General features: G+C 33.3%; 2 protein-coding genes and 1 pseudogene across 3 annotated transcripts; 1 reads left to right on the plus strand and 2 right to left on the minus strand.

Annotated features, from left to right (window-relative positions):
• Positions 1-7661: 7661 nt before the first annotated feature.
• LOC146909337 (signal recognition particle subunit SRP54 2-like) lies at positions 7662-10237 on the minus strand. 2 transcript variants are annotated; one of them, XM_085723419.1, is made up of 5 exons: positions 9772-10237; positions 9520-9592; positions 8772-8922; positions 8516-8679; positions 7662-8346 (listed from the first exon to the last, which is right to left on the minus strand). In XM_085723419.1, the coding sequence occupies exons 1-5, from the start codon at positions 10100-10102 to the stop codon at positions 8106-8108; spliced, it is 960 nt and encodes a 319-aa protein (XP_085579545.1). In that variant the 5' UTR covers positions 10103-10237; the 3' UTR covers positions 7662-8105. The 2 variants fall into 2 exon arrangements, with proteins under 2 accessions (XP_085579545.1, XP_085579544.1); XM_085723418.1 differs by having other exon boundaries at positions 9520-9673.
• A 3902-nt stretch (positions 10238-14139) lies between these two features.
• LOC146909338 (photosynthetic NDH subunit of subcomplex B 2, chloroplastic pseudogene) lies at positions 14140-16638 on the minus strand (annotated as a pseudogene).
• Positions 16570-17761, plus strand: LOC146909339 (uncharacterized). The gene is made up of 3 exons (XM_085727676.1): positions 16570-16972; positions 17040-17180; positions 17261-17761. The coding sequence occupies exons 1-3, from the start codon at positions 16932-16934 to the stop codon at positions 17427-17429; spliced, it is 351 nt and encodes a 116-aa protein (XP_085583802.1). The 5' UTR covers positions 16570-16931; the 3' UTR covers positions 17430-17761.
• The last annotated feature ends 771 nt before the right edge of the window (positions 17762-18532 follow it).

The following is an 18532-nucleotide window of genomic DNA, read 5'->3' on the forward strand; positions in this document are numbered from 1 at the left end:
AAAAGAGAGAGAAATATTAAAAATAATGAGAAAAAATTCTGATATTAATTCTTTTTATTATTCTAATGAAGTGTTAGATTTTAATTGGTTGGGTGTAAGAATGATGTGTTGGGTAAGAGTTATTAATGTGAGAAAAAGATTAGTTTAAGTGAAAATACTCATTGACTCTCAAAAGCTACAAAGCCCAATAACAACTTACGAAGGTTCACTATAAATTGTATTGTAATGAAATACAAAACCCTAAATGCGTGCCGCTCTTCTCTCTGTCAATGCGGAAACAATGAAGCTATAACCTCGCCTCCGTTCCATTCCGGCACCATTACACTTCCTCCTCTTTTTTCTCCGGTAACTGTTACACTTCGTCCCTCTTTTCTTCGGCACCGTTTCACCTCTTCTCTCTTGTTTGTCATTGTCATTGTCATTATGGAAACTATCCGTGTACCCCTCGACGGTGCTGAACGTGTCATGTACGATGTTGTTCTCGCCCGTATCATGAGACGACTTGGGTTATGGTTGTCATCAACAGAGTACCACAATCGTTTGGTGAATACTTTTCAACAGCTGTGTGAATTCTGTTTTCTTCCGTGGAACTATGTTGATACTAGCGGCGGTGGTGGCTGCACTGGCCTCTTGTCTCCGGTTGATGCTGGTCGTGTAGAAACCCTATTCGGACATAGGGCTTCAGGAAGGGACTGCGTCATCGTCATGTCATGTGCACCAACGACGTTGATATCATGTACGCTTGTGGACACCCGTTTTGTTTTGATTGCATGCGTATCAACTTGGGCTGACGTTAAGGGCGCTGATGCGATACGGAGAACTGGTACTGATGCTAACTGTGTTACGACTTAATTGTGCCATGTGCAGGGAAGTGATAACAAGGAAAAAAATTTCTGGCTTGTCCAAGAAACTACATAGTGTGCTCACTTATGTAATTGATTTGTTGAGTGGTGATGACAACTTCAAGATTGTGATTCATTCTCATTCAAAGCTTGCTCTGCAACTTCTATACCATGCAGTTAAGGGACTTGGGTATGAGTCCGTCTTTCATGGCTATGAAGACGACCAGGGAAACCTTGAGTCCTTTACCAACTTCCTTCAATCACCAACTAGACTCATTTTTCTTCCACTCAAGGCAGTTGATGAAGTCACTTACTTTCTACCACCAAATTCAAGGTTGATCTTACCCCATCCTCTTAGCATTAACATGAATACTCATCTCCGGAATCATCTAAAGATAGAAGGCAGCGACGACACACCCATTCCAACTGTTGTCTTTGTGGCTGATGAGACTTTTGAACAAAGTGTAGTCGAAATACCAGGATCTATTATTGACAACCATTTCAACGGAACAGTTTTTACCGATCGGATCGATATCCTCAGACTCATTGATGATGCTAGCGTAGATGCTTTGCAGGTATAAGACACACTTTGTTTTTTTATTTACTCCTTGAACATTGGTTGTTTATTTAGAATGAAATTTATTATACTTTCTAAATTTATTACCGTAATCATATTTATTTACTCCTTTGATTATGCTTTAGAATTTTTTGAGGTGAAAACACACTCTGTCCTGTTTATGTACTTTCTAATTTCATTTGTGTTGGGGTACTGGGGGGTAAGGTAACGATATTTTCGTGTCATTCCTCTTATTCCTCTTTAACTGAAGGGTTAGAGGTTATATAGTTTTCCGAGGATCAATGTCAGAAAATCCTTTCTTCTAAATTGAAAAGAAAACTATGACTTTGATGAAGAATGCGGTTTAGTGTAATGACATTGCTCTTTAACTTTCTTCTATGACCGATGCAATATCAAAACTAGGACAGGTTTTACTTTTTTACTGGACTTGATCATGATTTCAGTATAATGTATTAATATGTTTATCTCTAAATGAAATGTGCAGGATGATGACTGATTTCTAGACCCTCTTTCTCAACCCTTTTTGAATGAATGTGTAGCGTGGATACCAAAAGTTTGACTCAGTTTTTGGATGAATGTATAGCAAGGATTTAACTCAGTTTTTATGGTTTCATTGAACAATAGTTATGGTTTTCTGTTTGTGTTGGTAGTATTTTGAAATTGATAATCGAATATGTCATTGATATAATATAGATTGAATATCATATGCCAAATGCAGTGTTCGTGGTCATTCATATTCAAATGTGTCCAAGCATAAGTATGATGGGGGGTTTTATAAGTCTACTGTAGTCTCTTTTGATCAGTTAGGAATATAGAATCAACTAGTGGCTTATGATAGCCCAATCAAAATACAATGGTAGTTGTAGGCACACAAGAAAGCATTGCCTAGCTCACCACCTAGTTTCCACTTCTTAATCAAACCTTTTGGCACAAAACATATTTCAGTTTAACAATTGGTTTATAGTTTTAAATTGTAGTTTGTTTTTGTGCCAAAAGATTTTGATTAAGAAGTGGAAACTAGGTGTAACAATTGCTTTATAGTTTTATTGAAAAAGAAACAATTGGTTCATAGTTATGAGTATATAGTGTTGTTGGTTTTATTTTGATTTCTAGCAAAGATTTAGTTTTATTCGATACATCTGCGGTAATTTTGAAAAGGCATTTAATTTTTTTTCATTCTATAACATGATATATACTTAATTGCAATGAGTTTTAGTTCTCTACTAGTGTGTTAACCCGTGCAATGCACGGGTGATAGACTATTAATTTTTAATCTTAAATTGTTTTATTTTTTTATTTATCACTGAAAATTATTTTTCCCGTGAATTTTTAATTATATCAGTATTTTTTCTCGCAATGATGACAAATATGTGTCACATGTTTTTTATGTTTATTAGTGATAAATATATATCCAGTGTTTTTATGTATAAATGAACAATATATTTATAGGTTTCATATTGTCGTCAATGAAGCGCCGCCATGGCTATCCTTTCATAGTCTTGGTGTGTATTGATTCTATTGTGGTCACTGGTTTCGTTCAACATTGTCGTTGTCTTGTAGAGCTTTGGTGCCGACGCGGTTATGAGTTAGTTTCAATTTTGTTTTTGCTATGTTTTTTTCGTTTCTGTTTATTGGCGTTTGTTTTTGTTTTGTTTCATGGAGATGAAGATGGGTGGTGGCTTTGTTTCAGCCCTGTGATTTGGTTTGAAAATCATAAATATGGTTTTTTGGATTGAAGATATGAGTTCTTTAGTTATGATGTTGTTCTATTTGCATATCTCGATTCAACATGACTGGTTTTATCTTGTTGTTGCTTGAAATGGCTAGGTGCGTAGATGCTTTATATTGACGGTAGTATTTGTTCATCGTACCCAAAGGATTTTATCTGATGTGGTTGCTTCTTGCGTCGTTGGTGGACAGTGACAGATTTATGTCGTTTGTTCATGCCTCGACCTGAAATGTGACTAATATTTCAAGACCACTGCGACTTTGTCGTTGGTTGCTTTGGCTCGAAAGGATGTTGATAATCTGCTGATATTTTGAAGGGGGCTGTTGAAACTTGGGTCGTTTCTGGGTTGGCTGACGATCCATACACCTATTTAAAATTCGTTTTCGCGCCCCTACGTGCGCTCGCCGCGAGATTGTCTATGGCAATGGTTGTTTAGTGTTATTCTATCTTTATTATCACTTTTGTATTGAATTGTTTGGTTTGCTTTTGTGGTTTACTGGGACAGGTCCATATTTCTATTATTTTTTATATTCATCAACGAATTTTTTGTCCTTTTCTATGTATTAATAAGAAATTTGTCCTTTTTTTCTTCTTCTAGATTTACTGATAACAAATATTTCCCTCATATTTTTTTATGTATTAATGAGTTGTATTTTAATAGTCTTTTTTTTTTTTTTATCAATGAACAATATTTGACTCGTAATTTGTCCTATGTTTTTTTTATATTTATAATAACAAATATATGTTATGTGTTTATTATTGACCAATATATGACCAATTTTTTTTTTATTTTTTTATATTTATCAGAGATAAAAACTTTAAAAAAACTTGTGATAAATATTTGTCCCGTACTTTTTTTATGTATGAGTTATAAATATTTCTCTGTGTATTTTAATATTTGTCTAGTGCTTTCATAATGTTTATCAATTAATTCATTAAGAAAAATAGTCATGCGCATATATGTTAGCTAACCCTTTATTTTTTTGTTAGTTCCCTTCTCTTCATAATAGAATTAACCTATATTACATAAGAAATAAGTTAGGCTTGCATAACTTTAGATTTATGCCTTTTTGAAAATGTGTTGACCTAGTTTCCCTTTTCTTTCTTCGTATTTCTATTTTTCTTTTCTTAATGAATTTGGGTAATGCATCTAGCATCACTTTTCTTAAAATAATAAAAATATTTACCAGTAACAAATATTTTTCCCGTGTTTTTATAGGACTCAGTGATTAATAGTTGTGCCATATTTCTTTTTAATATCTATCACTAAGAAATATTTGTCCCATATTTTTTTATGTATTAATGAAAAATAATAGGCCTCGTTTTTTTTTCTTTCAAAGATATATATTGTTTCACATTTTTGTGTTTTAGGGGCAAATATTACACGTTTGTTATTTTTTATTTATCGATGACAAACATATGTCTCGTGTTTTTTTATACATAAGAGGATAATGTTTATTTTGTTTTCTTTATACTTATCAGTGACGAATGTTAGACCCATGTTTTGTTATTCATCAATGATACTTTTTATGCATCAAAGATAAATATGTGTCCCGTGCTTTTGATATTTATTGGTGGAAAATATATTCATCCTAAACCTCAACTTTACATAGCATTCCGATTATAGCTTGAAAATTTATACAAACTTATGTAGTTAAATATTGACGTTTAAAATATTTTACATCATATTATTATGTATAATAAAATTTAATAAACTGAATTGAAACTCACCGGACATAACTTCAAATTGGTAATTATTTGAAAGAAAAACTGAAAGGATGTGTTAAAAATAATAATTATAAGAGACAATTCCATGATCAACTGGTTAGATCGTAGCCTTATCTGTAAATTTGAGACAATTTTATGTGATGTTGTCATGACTTCTTGTATTTCATTGACACTTTTAAAAATCATAGTACATGATATAGACAACCTCTTCTTTCAAAGAAAGTTCAAACTTGTTAAAAATTTTGCTTCCAACCATTGCATGAATTTTGTGACCCTGCATGTGAAAATAATTAAAAATTATTTGTGTAACATTCCGACCTTTTAAAATCAAACAGATGTTTAATGGTTTCTCATAGTTTTTCGAATTAGTTGATTTTCATAATTTGACGATTCTAGCAAAAAAAAAAAATCACCATTTTATTTTATTGTCGTTAATTTCTATTTTATCATTAACCAAAAAAATATTAGTGTCAATGATTTGCGAATACAAAAAATAAACCGAGCAATTAATGTGGATTTACTAACCTTATATCAACGATACTTAATTTGAATGGTAAAGATTAGGGTCAATGGTTTTCCAATTTAACCAACAAAAAAAAATCGAACAATGAATGTTGATTTATATCCACCATAAGTCAACGCAATTTAATTTGAAGGGTTTAATAGCAACAAAAAAATTTCAAGTGAGTTGTTTGACAATAGTATGACACGTGGCATTTGATTTGTTAGGAGATTTTAGATTGCCAAGTGGATTGTTCATTTTTACCATGTTAAAATGTATGTATAGGAGATTTAGGAACTTGAGCTGTAGATTTATTGAGACATAAGGGCTTATAGAAGAGTGGTGAAATTGGTCTTGCCAAATTGGATTTCTTAAATGTCAAAGCTCATGGTACTCTATTCTTTGATCCTTGAAATTTTGATTAAACTATCTATAAATGCTGTGATTACTTATAAAGAATGTAATTGTAGACTTTAAGTTGCATTAGTGTAATCATTGTGTGTTTTCCACCTTCTAAAGAATTAATGATATCGTAATGCGATAACACTAGCTGGTAGTTAAAATCTCTTTTATTAATCATTAAAATCCTCAAATGTGTTTTACACTAGTCAATTCAATTGATAAAATCACAGGCAAAATAGACACTTAAAATGTTTTTGTAATATGTCACACATATTCAAGACCAAAATGAAGTTTTACTCTATGGCTTCAAGTTTTTTTTGGGGATGTGCGCATTTTATCCTGATTCCTTGATTTAATTTGGGCCAAATACCATTTTTGGCCATTTTAGTTTGATAGAATTTCCAAGTTAGTCCTTTAAGTTTCGAAAGGACCTGTTAGTTGGAAATTCTGTCAAACTAAAAGGACCTTTAAGGACCAAGTAATTTGGGCCAAATACCATTTTTGGTCATTTAAGTTTGACAGAATTCCCAAATTAGTCCTTTAAGTTTCGAAAGTTTCAATTAAGTCCTTTTGATTTGAATTTTTCAGTCTTAACAATTGTTGAGTTGGACATGTCACACAAAGCACTTAAATGTTTCATAGCACTCTTTGAAAAAGTTAGATGAAAAATGATATTGATCAAGATGGGTTGACTGTTCAAAACAACTTTTTACACACAACCAATCAAAACATATAGAATATTCATATCAATTAATATTTTTAATTTATATGATAATTTTGAATTGTTTGATTGGTTATGTGTGTAAAGTTGTTTTGAATAGTATAATCATCACCAGTAAACTCTAGAAATAATGTGATTTCATATTTAGACGAAAGTGCTTAAAAAATTATGTGTGCAAAACAAAATTGTATTCAATCGTGCAAATCTATATATAACCGATATATGAGATTGAAATTATGTTTTTGGTTTATTAGATTCAAATTATTGCTTTAAATTTTTTTATTTTTTATTTTTTGCAAAAATTATTACTTTAAATTGATCTACGGTAGTGGAAATTGATTTTTTTTTTAAAATAAAAATGTGCACTTTTCCTAACTTAGACTTTCATGTTTTTGTTTGGCAAAGTTAACAAACTATATATATATATATATATATATATATATATATAGATATATATGGCTAATCAAATAAGAGCACTAATTATTATGAGAGATGAAAGAAGTAAATAACATGGAAATCAATTGACTTGAACTTTTAAAACTCTAAGACTTGAACTTTTTTTTTTTGAAGGAATTGACTTGAACTTTTAAAACTGCATCATAATTTCTCTCCTCCACGCACCTGTTTCACCGGTAATTTTTTTCTTCACACTAATGAAAATTGAAAACAATTGTGACGAATGCAAAAAACCCTGAATTAAAAATTGGGATTTAACGATCGTGAATAGGGTTGCTTATTCTAACATGGACAATCAACAAGGAACTTACAAATCTTTAATTCAATGGTTTGTGTTTTTATCGGTCAAGTCTTTGAATCATAAGAGCCTTCTCCATTCAAATGAATTTCACAGGAACTGAAGGATTTGGTATCAATTTGATTGAAAGGTTGTCGACTTTCTAGTTAAATGAACAATGTTTTATAGGATTGTGAATCAATTTGTATTAGGTGCAGCGAATCAATTTCTGGGATTTTTTTTATAAAAAAGTCAATTCAATCAATTTTTTTTCTTCATAAAAAATCAATTCTTTTACTCAAGCTTTCAGCCTTTCATTATATTTCAATTCCTTCAAAAAACTTTTACTCAAGCTTTCAGCCTTTCATTATATTTCAATTCCTTCAAAAAAAAAATCTGCATATTAGCATTGAGAGTGAAGAAGATGTAGATGCAGACAATGTGTATGCAGCGTGAGAGAAGAACCACGCGCACGTGTGTTGACAAAAATTAATTTACATCATATTTGTGTAGATATGGAGAGGGCACGAATATCATATTTATCCAACAACGGACCTACTATCCGTGCTCATCTTTATCCATTTACATCCCTAACTCACACACTTCTGATATTAATAATTATAAGGATAAACATGTAAAACCAACACATTTCAGACAAACTGTTGTTAAAAGTTCCTATAGATATAGGATGAGAGGTTGCTAGCAGGATCAACAAAAGCAGCCATTATTCAGAAGAAGCAAACGTTGCAGCAAGAGCTACATGTGTCTAGAGAAGAACTTAAGCACTTGCAGAAATTCACTATGAGTTTGATATTAATTCAAAGACAGATATGAAGTTGCTAATAAAGGAAGTGAAATCCCTGAGAAGGTCTCAGTCAGAGTCAAACAAATGGTGCAACGATGGAGGGAAATATGCAAGTGGAGGTATCCAGACTTTTCTTTCTGGCAGGTTTTGAGGCAATTCAGGCACTTCATAAACTTTGTCTATAAACTCATACCAGTCATCCATGCCTAATAGACAACTAACAAACGGCTTAACTTCAAAAACTTCAAACTCGTCCATATGTTCACCAGTTCCTATGAATATGACCGGACTCTTTGCTGCTGCAACACTGCACATATAACATTAATAAGACCAACATGTACCCAAAACAAATATAAACAGAAATAACTAATAAATACATTTTAGCACATCACTTGTTATTTGTGTAATATCAACAATTGAATTTTTTAGCGGTTAAGATCTCTTGCTTTAAACTCTAAAGTGAATTGGTGACTTACGCGCTAAGAGAACCACCACCCATAGCATGGCCATCCATTTTAGTAAGAATTACAGCTCCAATGTCAACACTTTGTGCAAATGCCATGGCCTGCTTATGGCTATCATTATCAAAACCATCCTGGCCAATGTTGCCATCGGTAACCAGTATAACAAGATCTGGTTTCTGCAAACAAAATATATCAGAATTTATTGCCATCGATAACCAATATAACAAGATCTGGTATCAAAGGCATATATAGCATAAATAATAAATACCGTTGCTTTTGAAATTTGGTGCATTTCTTCAAAAAGAGCATCTTCTTGTTTGTGCCCTCCACTCGCATCAACAATTATAAGATCACAGTTTTCTTCCTTGCATCTCTCCACGCCTTTCACAGCAATTTTGACATGATCCAACTCTGTATAGCTATAGAGGAATGCGGCTCAGCTATGTAATAATAATACTTAGTAATTGAAATCATAGACAACAAAATGCAATTGATATAAAAGTTTCCATAATCAAGCAAATGGTAGTAAGCATTGCATTATCAAAACTCATCTGCAAGGATTTATAACAAGAATGAAAAGTGGTTGGGCAATGGGCATGGATGTCCCCAACTAGAAATTAACGAAAAAGTGAAACCATTAAAAAGACTAAACAGATAAGCCCTGAGAAAATAAGGCAAAGTTCTCTTTATAGTTGCGATGAGGTGAGAGTGGGAAGTTAAAGTTGGCTGAGTAATAAAATAACTTATATTCTGATAGGAACATAAAATTACCACTCTCTTAATACAGGGGATGAAAAAACTAAAACACAAGCAAAATATATACCAGAACCAAACAAAGGAAAGTTACATTCCAAAACCCACTTCCGAGAGAATATTTTTGCACATGGTCTAATCATTCTCTAATAAATTATAACATGAATGATGGTAAACAATATAAAGGGGTAGTAATGTTTCAGGGAACTGCATTCATGTTATCAATCAGTAAGTCAACAATATAACAACAAACACGTATGTACCTTCCATAACAAGGGATGTTAGCTTTAGTGGCATTTTGCTTCAATTGATCAAATGCACCATTTCTAAATGTATCTGCACACACCAAACCTGTCTTTAATCCTTTCTTCTGATAATAATTTGCATATTGTATACAAGTTGTTGTTTTTCCACAACCTGAATTTATTAACATTACATATAATAATTAAATTCAAAACCATAAACATAAAGAATGATCATAACGTAATTAACAGGTCAGGTAATTAACAACAAACCTTGAGCACCAACAAACATGACAACACTTGTTTTCCCTGATTTGGGAACGAAAGAAGGGTTAGGTTCCAACAATTTGCAGAGTCCATCAAACACAACTTGTTGAATCATCTTACGAGCAGCGTCGAGATCATCAAGATTAAGATGATTGATGAGAATGTTCTTGATTTTAGCACGCATGTCTCGGGTGAACATGGGTTCAATATAGGAACGAAGGAAAGCTAGCCTAATCTCGCCGAAACAACGCTTACGGACTTCCTTATCGATCACCGTTTCCTTGCTCATCTTGTCGAAAGCACGCAAAATACTCTCTCCAAAATCCGCTAGACCCATTTTGCTTGCTTGATTGATGAAGATGAAGATTAGGGTAACAGATTACTCCATTCCGTCGGATTAGGGTTTTAATAAGAGGATTCGATCGATGGTCTCTCTCTTTCTTTTTCTTTTCTTTCCTATCCGGTGTCGGATGGGTCTAAGTTTTTCAATTAGGTCCTTTATCATATGACAAAAACATAAAGACAAATATCTAAAAATGAAAATATGAAGTGATAAATCAATAAACAAATAAATAATTCGATAATAAGTAGACATTGTCAAAACATATTGGTTGGATAATAGACATAATTATTATGGCCTCAAATATTATGGCTTCAAATATTTAAGAATTATCCGTTTTAAATTTTGAGTAAGCTTTCACGGATTTATCTTTTATAAAATATCTTTAGTTTTTTTTTAAGAAGCTAAATTAGTGCACTCAAACTAGCACCGGAATCGAACCTGAGACCTTGAAGAGGAGCGCACTCTCAAATCTCAAGTCATTAGCATTGGACTAACCCAATCGGATTATAAAATGCCTCTCATTAGATATTGTCTATAAACTACAATTAATCACAATTTTCAAACAACTTGACTATTTTAACTTACCAGAACAATAATATAATCAATAGATAACAAGTTCAAACCTTATATCAAACGGTCTTGCTGTCACACTTCATCAAAATAGACTAAATGAAACAAAAGTAGTAGTATTAAATTATTAGTAGTAGTACTACTTGACTATATTGATGTTTTAACCCACACAAAATGGTTTGGTAGAAAAGCCCATTAAATGGTGGTGATGATAGTATTAACCGAGCATTTGTTAGCGTAACCCTAATTAATTTTTTTGTTGAGGGAAACCCTAATTAATATATTACATTATTGCCCTTGCCCCTGGATTATTGAACAATTTTTATTTTTAAGCTAATGGTAACAACACTTTATCCTTTAACATGCATCTTTTCTACCTCAAGACTCAAGTAGTAGCGATGCAGTAACTTCTTTTCGCTCAACAAGCTGGCATGATCTGCTCCACCTTTACTTTCCTTCTCCTTCTCCAATTTGATATGCATGTGATGGCAACATTGCATTTGCATCAAGAATTTCATACTAATTTTATCACCAACGTCATTTCACCTTGAAGCACAGAATGAGATATCATTTTGTATAGTTGAAGACAGTGAAGGTAGCCTAAATCAAACTTTTATTTCTGTTTTGTCCTTTGCTTTATTTTCACCTTTGAGTCTCTAACAATAGGTTTTATCTCATGTCAAAGCTTATTTGTTAAAGATGGTATGCAAGTTGAGAAGTAGTTTTCATCATTTAGGAACCAAATTGTGCATTCTAAGGTATACAATGAAATAAAAAAAAGCTGCAATTTGCATTCTAAATATATGGACTTAAATATATGTTGTGTTTACATATATTTTCTTTTGGCATGTTCAATATGCTTGCAACTATAACAATTGGTGCAAAGGTTTTATCTCAGGTCCTGATTTATGGTAGAAATTAGAAAATTAGAGTATAAAGTAGAAATTTCAATCTTGATATATATGTGAAAGTAAGTGCTGGTATAAGACTTGTTGGCAGTTTGTGTGTTAATTATTCTTTAGAGATTGAACATATCAATTCCTTTTGGGGGGTTTGAAGCAAGATGGGCGAAGAAGTATGAATTGTTTGAGTTGGAAAAGATTGACGGCAAGAAAAAAGCATGGAGGTCTAGACCTTCGAGATTTCCCAGGTTTTACCCTTGCAATGGTGGAGTCTTCTGACGAACAAGAAAACTATCAGATATTACATCGCCAAAGCCAAATATTTTCCCAAAGAGGATTTCATGGAAGTGGCATTGATCTACAGTCCTAGTTTTACTTGGTGCAGTATCTCGTCTTCTCAAATCTCAAGAGTTTCTTAAGGTTGATTTCCGGCGGATAATTGGAGATCGATCATCCATAAATATTTGGACCAGGTCTTGGCATGTATTTCGTACCATGCATCCTCTCAATCTTCTTTCAATGCTCAATTTGGTCAATAAAAAGTCAAAGATTTGTTGTTGCCAAATTAAAGAAAATGGAACTCTCAGCTACTGCAACAAATTTTGACTCCTGCAGATTGCTTTAAAATTCTCAATATCCCTCTTCACCCTTGCAACCATAACGAATTTAATGATATGAGAATTTGGATGTATACTGGAGATGGAAAGTACACGGTCAAGTCCTCTTTTAGACTTTACATGAATACTTTTACACTTTCTCATAAAACAAATGTGGATGGTGATTGGCATCTAGTGTGGCAGAGCCAAACATGAACCTTTGACTCCTCTACCTGCTAGAAAGTGGCACAAACCGCAGAAGGGTTATCTCCAATGCAATGTGGGCTCATCTTTCTTCCAAGAGATGCATACAGTAGGAACAAGAATGTGCGTTAGAGACCATATTGGAGCTTTTGTCATTGCCGAATCATCTTGATCTGGTGCTTGGAGGGAAGTCAATGAAGGAGAAGCTTTTAGAGCCTTCATGCACAGGATGCTTAATAGGGCAGAGGCAAAAGTGATTTTTGAGATTCACTGCAAGCAAGTAGGAACATGTTTCTTAACCGTACAATAGACAATATAGAGTTTGGGAATAATTTCTGAATGTATCAAGTGGCTTTTGAGAAGAGACGAAGAATATGGTTGCTAACACCCATGCGGGTCACTCAAACTCTTGTTACGGCGTCCATTTCCTATGCTAGTCCCTCTATATTTACTTCTTGCTCTGTAATGCTCAAAACATTTCTCAAGAATGATATGAATTGAGTTTGTATGAAGTTCAACTTTTATACACTATTTATTTATTTATTTTGATAAGCGCAGATAGCCCCTATATCTCTGTTGTGAAATTTTCAATCTTGTTCTTGCTCTAACAACAGGTTTTATTTCATGTCATAGCTTATTTGTTAAATATGTATGGAGTGGGGATCCATTGACTCCAAGAGTAAGTCTAAAGACTTACTCCAAATCTTAACCCTTCATCTTAATAATAATTAATGGCTATAATTGATTACCAATAATTCCTATGTGTGGTTAACTCAGGAGCATTGCATTGTATTGGTGCACTTCATTCATCCCTTTCAGGTTCCATGACAATGGCGCACACACAGCCCTTCGTCTACCAACGCATTTGGCTTAAATATTTCATATTTTAGAATTTTAATTTTCAATATCATTTTATTCTTCTCTAGGAAATCGATTCATTCTTTTTAGGTTTTTTTTTTTTGGTAGAAGGTTTTATTTTAATCCATTCATTTATTAATGAAATTGTACCTTCATCACTATATCATGTAAGTGGTGTGGAAAATAATCGGTGCATTGATACAAATTCAATATCTGAACCAAACATTATAAAAAATCCTACACCAAATTATGAAGAAAAAAAACTGTGTTTGAAACTTGTTGATTGCAAATTAAAAGGTACCCGATTTGATGAGTGACCTATGATTATGCATAATGGAATTTCGATGAAACCAATTCCTGGTAGATTTGTAGCATTAATCAAATAGTGGAACGATACTGTGCTGATTCTTTTGGATTGGAGACACGCATGTTTGTGTCAAAATCAATCTTTCCATGTCTTTTGCCGTTGGAATCACGAAGAAGGCCTATACCATAGAGATTATTAAGAATCAATTATAGCCATTAATTATTATTAAGATGAAGGGTTAAGATTTGGAGTAAGTCTTTAGACTTACTCTTGGAGTCAATGGATCCCCACTCAATATGTATGAGAGTTGAGAAGTAGCTTTCATCATTTAGGAACCAAAGTGCATTCTAAGGGATCCAATGAAATAAAAAATCTGCACACATTATGTAATCTATTTTATTGATAGCATTGTACCATACGGCATAAATCAACTAAACAAATATACATAGGATGATTCTTCAAAAAAAAAAAAAATATACATAGGATGAACAATGCAAATCTTGCTTCAGAAACCAAAAACTTATGGAGAAGCATGAAAGGTTTCAAATAATCAAGTGAACTGATATTTATTAATTTTTTTTTGAAGAAGATATTTATTAATTAATGTGATTATGAGAGATCATCATGCTCAATAACTTGTGCTCCTCTGAAATTTTCACCAGGATTCACAGTCACAGGCTCCAATATTGAAGCAGGACCAGTGCATACAAAATAGTCCTTTCGATATTTCTCTGACATGGAACCAGGGCTCGACGCATGTAGAAAATCTCATGTCCCTGAAAGGGAAACAAAAAAAATTCTATTCTATGAAAAGTCTTCACTCAATAATATGGTACATGGAAAATTCCAAATGTTTGGTCACATGTCAACAATGTAAATCATTCTAGAATTTAATTGGCATGCTTGTCTGTGTGAAGATCTTTTACACTATCAATCAACTAATCACAAATCATCTTATATGTGACCTTGAGTAAATAGAATTAAAGTCGGTATTTTCAATAATGTGAAACTTATGATCGATTGACTGTGTAAAAAATACTGATCAAAACGAAACTCATGTTCTATTCTATTTCTAACCTGATCAATGATTTCATATTTTGAAAGTGGTGTGTTATAAAAGGCCTTTGATCTTTTTTTAGGAGGTGCATCAAAAAACTCTACTCATCTTATTCTCAAGGAGAGTAATAGGAAGACCTTGTTGACTCCGTGAACCTGGCTTCATTTCAGGCTCAGCACCAAATGAAATTCATCATGAGTTTGAGATTAATTCTAAGACAGATATGAAGTTGCTATTAAAGGAAGTGAAATCCCTTAGAAGGTCTCAGTCAAACAAGTGGTGCAGCGATGGAGGGAAAAACGCACGTGGAGGCATCCAGATTTTTCTTTCTGGCAGGTTTAGAGGCAATTCAGGCACTTCATAAACTCTGTCAATAAACTCATACCAGTCATCCATGCCTAATAGACGACTAACAAACGGCTTAACTTCAAAAACTTCAAACTCATCCATATGTTCACCAGTTCCTATGAATATGACCGGACTCTTTGTTGCTGCAACACTGCACATATAACATTAATAAGACCAATATGTACCCAAAACACATAAAAAAAATATATCTAAGTGAATTCATTTTAAGCAATTCAATTGTTATTCGTGTAATATCAACAATTGAATTTTTTAGCGGTTAAGATCTCTTACTTTAAAGTGAATTGGTAACTTATGTGCTAAGAGAACCACCACCCATGGCATAGCCATCCATTTTAGAAACAATTACAGCTCCAATGTCAACACTATGTGTAAATGCTGTTGCCTGCTTACGACTACAATGATCAAAGGCATGCTGACCAATATTGCCATCGATAACCAATATAACAAGATCTAGAACTTAATCGGTACGCATAGTCTGTGTCCACAATGTTTGGTCACTTGTCCACAATGTAAATCGTTCTAGAACTTAATCGGTACGCATAGTCTGTGTAAAGATCATTTACACTATCAATCAACCAATCACAAATCATCTTATATGTGACTTTGAGTAATTAGACTCAAAGTATGATTGTTTGACTGTGTAAAAAGTGTTGTATCAAAATGAAACTCGTCATTCTAACCTGATCAATGATTTCATATTTTGAAGGCGGTGTGTTATAAAAAGCCTTTGTTCTTTCTTTGGGAGGTGCAGCAAAAACTCTACTCATCTTATTCTCAAGGAGAGTAATAGGAACACCTTGTTGAGTCCATGAACCTGGCTTCAATTCAGGCTCAGCACCAAATGAAATCAACCTTTGAGACTCGGTTTTCATTGCTTCTGATGGAGTCAAGATTTGAAAAGGGGAAGCAAGAGGAGGGTGTGAGCAGTATGAGCAGGTTTGAAGACCTTTAATTGCCGCACCACCTCTTCTCTTAAATCTAAAATGGCTTAATATAGCATTGGTTAGAGTAACAGGTTTTGGAGATTTGTTCTTAACTATAACTGCTGTTGCCATGCTCACAGGATAGAGGGACACGATATAAGTCATGTCAAAAAATCTATTAGTGCTGATCAATTTAACCTGCAGAAAAGTAAATGGAAGCATCAAATACAACAGCCAACTTTCAGTATTTCACTTTCACAGTGCTATAGCAAAAAGAAAAGAAAAAAAAACTAATGCATTGATTGTGCTAAATGGTATGATGAAACTGGTGATTCGGAAATATGATTTGTTTGGTTGAGCTGTGACGAAATATGTCGGTTGAAATTGACTTATATTTGACGGATGAAGAATATTGTTGCTAAAAATATAAAATATTTTCCTTCAAAAAAAAATATAAAATATTTGTTTCAAATATATTTTGTGATGAAAATATATTTATGGACAATAAATATATTTTTGTACGGTATGAAGAAAGATTTGATACAAATATATTTTGAAAGGGAATATTTGATGCAAATATTCTTTCACTGAAGGAGAAAAAAAGAAGACGTGATATCTATTTCAAATTATATAAACCTTGTATCGTATGAAAGTTGTGAGGTAAAAATATGGAAGTGGTGTTAATACAACAAAAGTGTGAGAAAGTTTTGAAGGTGAAGGTGCAACACAATAAGCCGTCGTCATCTTCATCGCACTTTTCATCCTAATACTCGAACTTTTCATCCAAGCCGTCGTCATCTTCTTCATCGCAACACAATAAGCATCTCAATCCTCAGCCGATTGAAACTCATTGGTTTATGATAATGATAATGAACACATTGTAGGCTGAAAATGATGGATTTTGTCCTCTTGAGGTGTCTGGTCTGAAGGGTATCAGGCTTTTATTCAAAGTTGAGAAGTCTATTGAATTAATTTAAATGCTTTGTTTGATGGTTCCTTTAGAGTGAAGAGGGTGTGCAAGGAAAAAGATATTATTGATGCTTTTTGTCTTCAATCTGTTGACTGTGCCTCGTATATGGTATGGTTATCTATAAATTATTGAATGCTTGGTTTGCTTAATGTGCTTAGTTTCTTCCATTGCATAGGAATCTTCCAAGATGTTCGTTGAAAAGGCTGATGTTGCAGAAGTTAAGGTTGGTGTGGATGTTGGAGAAGGCTTGGATGTTGAGTCCTCTGTTTCCAATGTCGTTGTTGATCCACCGGCTGCTGACTGTGCTTCCACCGAGGTAATTTTATATTGTATAGTGATCTACATATGATTGATTGCTTGGTTTGCTTAATGTGGTTAATTTCTTCCATTGCATAGGAATTGCCCAAGGTGTTTGTTGAAAAGGCTGATGGTACAGAGGTTAAAAGGTGTGGATGTTGGAGAAGGCTTGGATGTTGGCAACTCTAACAGTGATCTTAATGAGGATAGTGATTCTGAAGATGATGATAGTGATTATGGGGATGGTGACACTGATTCTGGAGAATGAAGTTGATGTTGTTTCTGAAACACAAGCTCGTGATAAGGATTATGATACTGGTCTTATTAATTTGGGTGATGACAACGACATTGTTGGTGAATCCTCATCTTCAATTGATGGTCGATCCAATCTGAAATATGATGACAGTTCTGTTAAGAGGAAGCTTATTCATGCCTTTGAGGATTCTGTTGTGCATGATACCAAGAAGCTCAGGAGGTTTATCAAGATTGATGAGGAATGAAGATAAAACTCAAGAGTGTTTGTGTGTTTGTTATATGTATGTATTGTTGTTTGCTTTTTTACGTAAGGCCTTTATGTGCATGACCATGTTTGGGGTTTTATTTATGGGGGCTGTTAACTTGCACCCACCTAAAAACACTAAGGTGCAAGTTAACAAGCTGCACCTACTTGTACTTTACTAAAACACTCTTTTGTCTCTATTAAACTTTATTTTAATTAAAAGGACATTTTTGTAAATAGCATAAATAATATTTGTTTATAATAGAAAAACATGGGTGTTTTGGTAAATAACTAGTAGGTGCACCTTGTTAACTTGCACCTTAGTGTTTTTAGGTGGGTGCAAGTTAACAGCCCCCTTTATTTATATTGCTCGCTTTGCTTAGTATTATATATATCACATATATAGTTAGTCGCCCATTCTATCCCTGGATTGATGAATTGGTTGACATAGGGTGTTTAATTACATGGATGATGGAAAATGTGTGAAATAAAAAGGTACTATATGTATTGTGTTTGTGTATTGTTGAATGTATGGGTTTGAAACATTTAGGATAAACCTAAACCAAACGATGTGAGACTTTATTTCATGTTTGTATTAGTTTCAAGAATAAGGTTTCTGTCTTCTTTTGTCGCTTGATGTTACTGTCTATGGTCATCAATTCAGCTTAGCGTTTGATGAATTTTTCTATACTCATTGTTGCTATACTGTATCTATTTCTTAAGTTACTCAAAAGTTTTGGTAAAAATGCAATTGAAAAACTGAAGTGTAAAACAACATGAAGAATTTGATATGTATGTGAGAGTAACAAGCTGAGATAAGATTTGTTAGCAGTTTGTATGTTATTCTTCAATTTGTAGATCTATGTAAAACC

This window comes from Medicago sativa, chromosome 7 (genome assembly GCF_051527215.1).
Source record: "Medicago sativa cultivar Bolivia chromosome 7, Bolivia_mono, whole genome shotgun sequence".
In the NCBI taxonomy this organism is placed as follows: Eukaryota; Viridiplantae; Streptophyta; class Magnoliopsida; order Fabales; family Fabaceae; genus Medicago; species Medicago sativa.